We start from the raw sequence: 10,236 nt of genomic DNA, 5'->3' as shown, positions 1-10,236 counted from the left end.
CAGCAGGGAGCCCAATCAAGATCCAGGGTCCCAGGGCGCCAGGTGCTGCACAAACCCAGTGAGAGACATTCCCCTGCCCCTAGGAGCGCCTGATCTATTTAACATCTTCATCCTGATCTGGAAGAAGGGAGCAGCTTGTTAGTTACACGCCTAGATACGAAATTGGGAAGATGGCAAACACCTGTGAGAAATAATCCACAGAGACCTAGAGAGTTATGAAATAATTAGAGATTCATGAAATAAATATGCCTAAGTCATTCTTTTGAATTAGTTTTCCTTCTTCTGTGAAAATAGCGCTGCTTACAAGTGGGACTTTACCTTTTTCGCTAGGCTTCTGGGCAATGTTTCTGGGAACCTTTTCCCTTGCAGGGGACTTTCCACGGGAGAATGTTGGCTGTTCAGGCTTCTCCCATGCGTGTCTTTCATCCCGGGCTGGCGTCTAGAAAAGATTCACATGGGAGTGAATAGAAAGGGTGCAATCGGCACAACTCTGATTGCACTAGCTTGTTAAAAATAGCGGCGTGGCTGCAAGGTACAGGTGGCGGCTCGGGCTAGCTGCCCTAGGACCTGTCTAGGATCTCAGACGGGATTGAACTGGGTGGCTACTGCTTGCGTCTCCATGGCCTCACTGCGAGGGGCTAGCTGGATCGGAGCTGGCATGTGCACCTCTGCCCATGCTGGGAATGACACGTCCCAGCTGCAATGTGGGTGAAACCTCTGCTGGGCTAACAGGAGTGAAGGTAGGAAGGGCTAAAACCGTATCCTCCACCAGAAGGCCTTGGGGAAATCCTTGGGGCAGGTGAGCGAGGCCAGGCTGGGAAGCCATAAGCTGAAGCAAGATCCTGGTGGCCCGTTTCTTCAAAATCTCAGCAGGGAGGGAAGCAGGAGACGCTTTTCTCCTCCTTTGGGCCTGGCTGCAGGTTGCTTCTGGCTGCGCTGGGGAGGCCTCATCCAACAGGCTGGTGTTTACTGTGTGTGTTACGGTATCGGCACGGACTGGGTGGGGCCGGTAAGAACTAAGGTGGCTGGTTCTTCATGCCAGCCTCCACCCCCAGGTCTCTTCACCTCTGACCCCCTGTTCCCCTCGGCACCCCTGTCCCCCCTTGTCCCTTCCCTGGGGCTAACTAAACACACCTCGTTTGCGGCCATCCCATCGCTTGCTCCGCCTGTGCATTCTCCCCGTTCCCTGACCGTGTCTGTCTGGCCTATTTAGACAATGGTCTTCCATTGTTTCATTGCCCTCCCCCGTCCGTCTGGCTGTCTCCAGCTGGTGTCTCTTGTACATGGACTAGAAGCTCTTCGCGGCAGGGACTCTCTTTGCTCTGTGTTTCTGCAGCGCCTGGCGCGCAGGGGTTCAGGGTCGGGATGGGGCACCTGGGCACTACCGTGATATGCCTAAGAAAGGGCACTAATAATGTACAGCGCCCAGCGCAGTGGGGCGCTGCCCCAGGATGTGGGCATGTGGGTGCTACCGTAATACACCTAATAAAGGGCACTTATAATGTACAGCGCCCAGCGCAGTGGGGTCCCAGGCCGGGTTAGAGGGTTATAATGCACCTAATAAACAATAGGTTTTTATTATTAGGAGTTAGACCCGATGACCTTTGCGGTCCCTTTTAACCCTATGGGTCTACGATTCTATTATTATTTATTATCACAACATTTAAATTTTCTGCTGCAATTTTCTAAACAGAGCAAATTCAATTCAAACCGAATATTTTCATTCTCAAAATGTTGATTTGTTTCCCTTTTTTAATTTTCAGGAAGTGGGTTTTTCCCCTTTCCCCTCCCCCTTCTTGGCATTGGATAAAGGCAGGGAAAGGTTTTTCAGCTAGAAGCCCCGTCGGCCCAGTGGCTAATCTGCTACTGATCCTGACAGATTGAAAGGATTTGATCACAGAACTGAAAACGAGTGGCTGTTTAGATGCAAGTGGTCATGACTTGATCACATTTGTCGTGTGCAATCAGAATAAAGTCCCAACCAGTAATATAGATACAGGGTGTTTTAACAAGATCAGTTTCTGAAAGCAATTATGTATCAGCTGGGAGAAAGAGTGTAAAGAGGAAACGGTGAATGATAATTGGGAACTGTTTAAGAACATTTTACTAGATGCCCAGAAAACCACAATCCCAAATGAGAAAGAGTTTAAAAAACCAGCCTGCTTAGAGAGGAAGTGGAAACAGCTTCAAACAATAATATATAACAATTGGAAGAAACGGGAAGTTGATAGCAATGAATATAAATTAGAAGTACATCAGAAGCAGGAAGCCTGCTAAACAACCATTGGGGGCCCTGGACGATCGAGATACAAAAGGAGCGCTTAAAGACAATAAAGTCATTGCGGAGAAACTAAATAAATTCTTTGCTTCATTCTTCACGGCTGAAGATGTTAGGGAGATTCCCAAACCTGTCGTCCTTTGTAGGTGACAAATCTGAGGAATTGTCACAGATGGAAGTGTCACTAGAGGAGGTTTTGGAATTAATTGATAAACTCAACATTAACAAGTCACTGGGACCAGATGGTATCACCCAAGAGTTCTGAAAGAACTCAAATGTGAAATTGCAGAACTATTAACTATGGTTTGTAACCTGTCCTTTAAATCGGCCTCTGTACCCAATGACTGGAAGATAGCTAATGTGACACCAATATTTAAAAAGGGCTCTAAAGGTGATCCTGGCAATTACAGCCCGGTAAATTTAACGTCGGTACCGGGCAAATTAGTTGAAACAATAGTAAAGAATAAAATTGACAGACATATAGAAGAACATAAATTGTTGGGCAAAAGTCAACACGGTTCCTGTAAAGAGAAATCATGTCTTACTAATCTATTAGAGTTCTTTGAAGGGGTCAACAGACATGTGGACAAGGGGGATCCAGTGGACGTAGTGTACTTAGATTTCCAGAAAGCCTTTGACAAGGTCCCTCACCAAAGGCTCTTACGTAAATTAAGCTGTCATGGGATAAAAGGGAAGGTCCTTTCATGGACTGAGAACTGGTTAAAAGACAGGGAACAAAGGGTAGGAATTAATGGTAAATTCTCAGAATAGATAAGGGTAACTAGTGGTGTCCCCCAAGGTGTCCTAGGACCAATCCTATTCAACTTGTTCATAAATGATCTGGAGAAAGGGGTAAACAGTGAGGTGGCAAAGTTTGCAGATGATACAAAACTGCTCAAGATAGTTAAGACCAAAGCAGACTGTGAAGAACTTCAAAAAGATCTCACAAAACTAAGTGATTGGGCAACAAAATGGCAAATGAAATTTAATGTGGATAAATGTAAAGTAATGCACGTTGGAAAAAATAACCCCAACTATACATACAACATGATGGGGGCTAATTTAGCTACAACGAGTCAGAAAAAAGATCTTGGAGTCATCGTGGATGGTTCTCTGAAGATGTCCACGTAGTGTGCAGAGATGGTCAAAAAAGCAAACAGGATGTTAGGAATCATTAAAAAAGGGATAGAGAATAAGACGGAGAATATCTTATTGCCCTTATATAAATCTATGGTACGCCCACATCTCAAATACTGCGTACAGATGTGGTCTCCTCATCTCAAAAAAGATATACTGGCACTAGAAAAAGTTCAGAAAAGGGCAACTAAAATGATTAGGGGTTTGGAACAGGTTGCATATGAGGAGAGATTAAAGAGGCTAGGACTTTTCAGCTTGGAAAAGAGGAGACTAAGGGGGGATATGATAGAGGTGTATAAAATCATGAGTGATGTGGAGAAAGTGAGTAAGGAAAAGTTATTTACTTGTTTCCATAATATAAGAACTAGGGATCACCACATGAAATTAATGGGCAGCAGGTTTAAACAAAAAAAATGAAGTACTTCTTCACACAGCACACAGTCAACTTGTGGAACTCCTTGCCTGAGGAGGTTGTGAAGGCTAGGACTATAACAGTGTTTAAAAGAGAACTGGATAAATTCATGGTGGTTAAGTCCATTAATGGCTATTAGCCAGGCTGGGTAAGGAATGGTGTCCCTAGCCTCTGTTTGTCAGAGGGTGGAGATGGATGGCAGGAGAGAGATCACTTGATCATTACCTGTTAGGTTCACTCCCTCTGGGGCACCCGGCATTGGCCACTGTTGGCAGACAGGATACTGGGGTAGATGGACCTTTGGTCTGACCCAGTATGGCTGTTCTTATGTTAAGCTAGACATTGTACAAAATTGATGAGGGAAGCAAATGGACATAAGGAGAAATATATGGCCTCCAGAATTAAGGTAGTAAGAATAAGATAACCTACATGGGGAATAAATACCTACATGGTGAATAGAAAATTGATAACAGAGGGCTCTTCAGTCAAGCAGAAAAAGGAAGTTGAAGCTAGACAAACTCAAACTGGAAATAAGGTTTAACCATGTGAGTAATTAATCATTGGAACAAATTACCAGGGGTTGTGGTGAATTCTCCATCACTGGCAATTTTGAAATCAAGATTGGATGTTTTTCTAAAGGGTCTGATTGGGGCAGTTCTCTGGTCTGCATTATCCAGGAGGTCAGACCAGATGATCAGAGTGGTCCATTCTGGCCGGAATCTCTGCATTTCTGAGCAATTATAACCTCCTCACAGTCCACCCAGGTGCCGGGTACCTGCACTCTGACATTCGGTGTCAGAAAACAATCAATCTTAAAAATTCTGGTGGAGAAGAGGAGGCAGGGAATTTTTTTGTCTGGAGACCGCTGAGTGCAAATGTAATTAAACAGAGGGATTTCAAACAGGCAAAAGAAAAATGCTCAAAGCAGCGTAAAACCTCCCCACATCTGTAATGAAGACGCCTCCCAACAGACACGCCAAGGAGAGAAAAATGTTTTGAAACTCACCTGCCAGGTCTCTAGAGTCTGTTTGATATCATCCACTCTTAATTCCCACAAGAAATTTGCTTCCAGCTGCGCTCTTCTCTCCTCATAGTCAGCCTCCAATCCAAAGGCGTGTTTGGACGGCCTCAGTTTCCATCGGCCGGGAGGACGACGCATTTTAATGATAAGTGTTGCCAACACGAAAAGAAGAAGAAGAAGAAGAAGACATGTGCAAAAGAACAAGACAAACCTGGCACCTGTAAGATCTGGGGGAGGGAGAGAAAAATCCACAAAACTCAGAATGCTTTTGTGAGCGCAGCAGGGTCTCAGGAAACGCCCCTTCCCCCCAAGAGGTGCTGGGAATTGCAGACACCTTTCCCACTGCCACGAGCCCAGGGGATCTCAAATATTGTCAGAGCTGCACAGAGATCATCTCTCGGACACCTCTCCTCCCACATGCCCGTAGGGTTCCCACCTTTCTAATTGCTGGTAACCAGACCTGGGAGGAGGCCACGCCCCCTTCTTCATCTCTTCCCAAGGCCATGGGCGGCAGGTTATATACTTGTGTGGGGCTTGGGCCCCACCAATATTCAGGGCTGGGCGCCCTGCTCCAGCAATAGTTGGAGCTGGGTCTCTTCCCGCCCCCCCCCCTGTCCTGCCTGGATCGGCCCCAGCCACCGCAAGTCTCCCCCCGCCACCGCGACCCTGCCTGGAGCAGGTCCCAGCCCCCGCCTGCCACCCCCTCCGCGTGTTCCCTCCCCGCGTTGTGTTGTGTCCCTGCCTGGCAGAACGCAGCGCGCTGCTGGGAGGGCTCCCAGCAGATTGGCTGTCTGCTGCCACAGGGTCCTAGTGCCTGCCCCCCGCCAGTACTGGCAAGGCAGGCTGCCCTTACCCTGAGCCTCTCCAACCCCAAACCCTCAGCCCCCGCCCGAGCCCTCAGTCCCCCCGCACCCTAATCCTCTGCCCCAGCCCTGAGCAGCCCCACATCATGAACCCCTCATCCCCCTGCACCCTAATCCTCAGCCCCAGCCAGAGCCCTCATCCCCCTGCACCCTAATCCTCAGCCCCAGCCGGAGCCCTCATCCCCCCGCACCCTAATCCTCTGCCCCAGCCCTGAGCGCCCCTACATCTTGAACCCCTCATCCACAGCCCAACCCTCTTCCCTAGCCCTGAGCCCCCTCCTGCATCATGTACCCCTCATCCTCAGCCCCACAGTCCTCACGCTGCACTCCCTCCTATCCCCAAACTCCCTCCCCCTTCCCACACACCCCTTCCCAACCCCAAACTCCATCCCAAAGCCTGCACCCTTCACCTCCTCCTGCACACCCACCCCCTGCCCCAGACCAGAGCCTGCACCCAGCACCCAAACTCCATCCCAAAGCCTGCACCCTGCACCCTAATCCCCAGCCCAGGATCTGCACCCCAGACCTCCCCCGCCGAGCCCCCTCCCAGAGCCTTAGGCAGGTGGGGGCGGAGTTGGGGGGGCGGAGTTGGGGGCGGGTTCTGGGCCCCACCAACATTTTTACAAACTTGCCACCCATGCCCAAGGCCCCACCCCATTGCTTGCTCCTCTCCCCACATCGCTCGCTGGATCATCTCAAGGGGCCCGCCAGCAGGTAGGAGGTGGCCTTGGTCGAGCAGAGGCTGGCGCAGGGTAATGACCCGGTGCCTCTCTCCACCCTTTGGTTTGGGTGCCACTGAGGGTTGCCAGGTCCCAGAAAACCAGACTGCCTGGATAAAAACAAGACCGCTGGCAACCCTATTTGCCTGTGCTTGGCCCCTCTCACCCCTTCCCCTTTGCTACCACTGAGATTCACCAGCGATCACCTGGGCCCCCTATGTACCATCTCGCTGAGCCATCTGGCCCTGCTCCCCAATGGGTTACGGTGATGTGAGAACCCACCACCGCGTGGAGCAGTTCCTTGTGGCCCAGCAGCCTGAAACCTGGGACTTGTGCGTGCCCTGGGGAAGAGGAGCCCTACCCTTCTCCACGGTCACTGTCATCCGCATGGAAAACCTGCCCAGATGGGGCTTGACGTGGCAGGTGTAGACCCCGTCGTCCTCCAGCCGGACGTTCCTGAGTCTCAGGGACGCGATTCCCTCATGGAATCTCTCCGGATACAGCTGGGTCCGGCCCCGGTAAGCCTCATCCTGTCTCAGCATCTGGTCCCTCCCATTATAGTACGTGTGAACCAGGAGATCCCGTCCCTCCGCTGTTTCCTTCTTCCAGGTGATGTTCAGCAGCTGGAGGTTTCGCCCAGGTTCGAAGGAGCAGCTGAGGGTGACGTCCTCCCCTGCCTGAACTACAACGGGCGACTCTCGCTCTCTTGCCCCTGGAAGAGAAAAATCAATATTTTCGGTTGAGTTTTTCAGAGCCCAAGCAGTGGCTCATGCACACACGACATGCATACGCTGTAGCCTAAAAAGTAACCACAACACAACGCTTCTCTGTCGGTGTTTCCTCAGGGAAACAGCCTGCACCTGTTTTCCATTCCACCCCAAAATCTGTAACTGCAAAACCTGAGTGGATTCGCAGAAGGGCAGATGGTGGGTAATAGTGGAGCTAGTGATGGAGGGTGTCAGAGAAGCTTTGGTATCAAAGCCATGGATGCACCAAGACAGGGTATGGGGATTTCCAAAGGGATTCAGAGATACAGATGCAGAGAGGTGCTTTTGAGAATCCCTCTACGTGCCTAACTCCCTCGACTTCAAAGGGAATTAAGCAACAAAAAATGTAAAAAAAAAATTCAGCGGGGGTAACAATTTGCATTTAGTTGAAAAGCTGTTTTCCACCCAACAAACGTTTGAACGGCATCATTTCAACCAGCTGTAGCCTCAGAGGCCAGCAAAGCCCATTGTAGGAGGCATCATACTCAGTACTGTCAGCGACGTCTCCTCAGACCACGGGCCCAGCTCAGAGTTGACGAAGCAGCTATAAGACCCCTCGTCCTGAATGTGAACATCCCTCAGTTTCAGGGATGCATCCCCTTTGGCGAATCCTTCTGGATCCAGCCGCGTCCGTCCCCTGTAAGCCTCAGATTGTTTCTCCATTCCCAAAGAGTAGCTGTGGACCAGCAGATCTGGTCCATCGGCTCTTGTCTTCTTCCAGGTGACGTTCACTTGTTGATTTGCTGCCAAGCTGAGTGTGGCAAAGGTGCAGCTCAGGGTGACGTCCTCGCCGCACTGAGCTACGATGGGGGACTGTGCCATGATCACCCCTGAAAGGAAAGCGAGGGTCAGTATTAGAGTGTTAAAATGACAAGCTATCTCTTTAACGGGTAAGAGGTTTCCAGGTCCCACTCAAACTCTGGGGGTCTGCAGGGAAGTGTGCGGTCATCAGTCAGTCTGCAAAGAGCTAGCCTAAAGTAAGGTGGTGAGTTATGCCTCTCCGCCTTAGGAGCAGCCTGCTTTGTCTCTCTCTGGTTTTGGTTCTGTGTTAGGGTTCTGGAGCCTAAGAAATAAGTTTGTGTTATGTCACAATCTTCCCGTAAGTGGATTTGATGTTTGTTTCTAACTTCTCTATTTGTTTGCTGTCAACATAACATCTTTCACTTTCCGATCCAGCCTCTCTCTGCCCGTACATTTTTCAGCCCTGATTCCCATTGACCCTGAAGCTGCTTTGTGCCACTCTGACTGCATAAAGGGATCTGAAAGTGGGTGAAAATTACAGGGCCAGTGTGGGACTCGGGGGGACCAAGAACCGGAAGCGTAGATGTTAAAGGCCGAATGGACCATTGTGACCATCGGCACAACACAGGCCCAAGAAATTCATTTCTTGGCCTGCTTTTGCTAGGCTAAACAAGGCGAGTTTTTCCAGTCTCCTCTCATAAGATCAGCCCTCCATTCCTCTGATCATCCTAGCAGCCCTTCTCTGCACCTGGCCCAGTCCGGATTCATCTTCCCTGAACGGAATTGGACATGGTTTTCCAGCTGAGGTCTCCCCAGTGCCTTGTATGCTGGTATGAATGTTTCTCCCAGAGCATGACAAGGGCAGCATGTTATAGGGACCAAAATCATTTGGAAGCGGGGGAATACAGGGGCAGGGGGCCAGAGGTAAAATGTCCCCACTTTTTTGACACAACTGTGCATTTGTCCAGTTTGACCTGCCAGATGAGCCAGGACAGGGCTTAAAAAGGGGACTCCCTCGGCCAAAGCGGGACGTGTGGTCACCCTGGTTAATGCAGAGTTAAGGCTGCCCAGTGATAGCTCCTACCTTACCAGAATGTCGAGTTCAACAAAACTCAGGCTTCTGAAAACCTGGAAATACTGAGTTAAGGTCAACACCCACATAACCTTAACTCTGCCCCCTGGAGTTGGCATGGCAAGCGAATGATCGGTGTGCACACTAGTTGCCTTCAAAGGATGGGGCGTAGCTGTATTGAACGGTGGAGGGATTAGTTGGAGCAGCGTGGGAGAGCTGTGAATGTGATGTGTGGGGGATCTGGGACTGAGCCCCTCCACGGGTGCGATCGAAGGACCGAGGCGCACGTGTCCAAGCCTGCGTCGTTCCAATCAGAACTGTACTGAACTGGGGACTTACTGTAGAGGGTCCACAGAGCGAGCGAGTGAAGTGACAATGTGGGGCCGGTTCCCATTATGCTGCAGGCGGTCGGACATCTGCAAGAGAAGGAGCAACATGCTCAGAAAGGCATTCGGGGCAGGATCCAGCCAGTTTGAACGCCGACGAACCGATTCTCAGCTCGGCCCAGCAGGGTCCTAGCGAAATGTCTCTACAAACCTAGAGAAACTAATAGAGACTGAAGCCAGGTCTATGCTACAGACTTACATCGATATAACCACCTCGCTCAGGGGAGTGAAACATCCACCCCCTGAGCCACGCAGTTACACCGACTGAACCCCTGGTGTAGACAACGCTAGGCCGGGCTTCTCCCGTCGACGTAGCTACTGCCTCCTGGGGTCTTCCAGCGACTGTGAATTACATTTACTCCCATTTTAAGGCCCCTTTGTTCTACCAAACCAGCATGAAGTGCCCGTGGAGAATCCAGCACTGCCATTCTGATCTGCTGGCATTTCTTACACTCAGTTTGCACCAAGGTAAATGAGGGCCCAGGGTGCAAGGAGAATCCGGATTTGGATTTTGCTGCACGTGCGAGGGTGTAATTCTGGCTGGGGGCCATGTCTAAACAGCCACGCGAAGGTGTAAGTGCCACCCTGTGCTGCAGTCACACCTGCATCTGGCTGTTTAGACCAGATGTCCCCAAACTGTGGGGTGCGGAGGAACATCCTGGGGGCGGGGCGGGCAGGGCCAGCCCCCAGAGGGGTGAGGAGGAAGCGACACCCAGCCCCGCTCTGCCCCCCTCTCTGCTTCCATCCCATCCCCAGCCTCAACCCCTGGCTGCAGCCCTGGTCCCGGGCGCCAGCCTCGGCACCCTTACCCCATCCACATCCCCCCCGCCCCCGGAAGTG

The 10,236-nt window shown here is 50.7% G+C and overlaps 1 protein-coding gene across 1 annotated transcript; it reads right to left on the bottom strand.

Annotated features, from left to right (window-relative positions):
- Positions 1–94: 94 nt before the first annotated feature.
- On the bottom strand, positions 95–9,543 carry LOC120390103 (CD276 antigen-like). The gene is made up of 6 exons (XM_039512415.1): positions 9,350–9,543; positions 7,683–8,027; positions 6,792–7,142; positions 4,834–5,075; positions 319–439; positions 95–117 (listed from the first exon to the last, which is right to left on the bottom strand). Exons 1-6 carry the CDS (start codon positions 9,402–9,404, stop codon positions 95–97), a joined length of 1,137 nt encoding a protein of 378 aa, XP_039368349.1. The 5' UTR covers positions 9,405–9,543.
- Between the last annotated feature and the right edge of the window lie 693 nt (positions 9,544–10,236).

The sequence above is a fragment of the Mauremys reevesii genome, linkage group 24, assembly GCF_016161935.1.
Source record: "Mauremys reevesii isolate NIE-2019 linkage group 24, ASM1616193v1, whole genome shotgun sequence".
Taxonomy (NCBI): domain Eukaryota; kingdom Metazoa; phylum Chordata; order Testudines; family Geoemydidae; genus Mauremys; species Mauremys reevesii.
The sequence above is the reverse complement of the archived record's forward strand: the minus strand, read 5'-3'. Positions and strand labels throughout refer to the sequence as shown.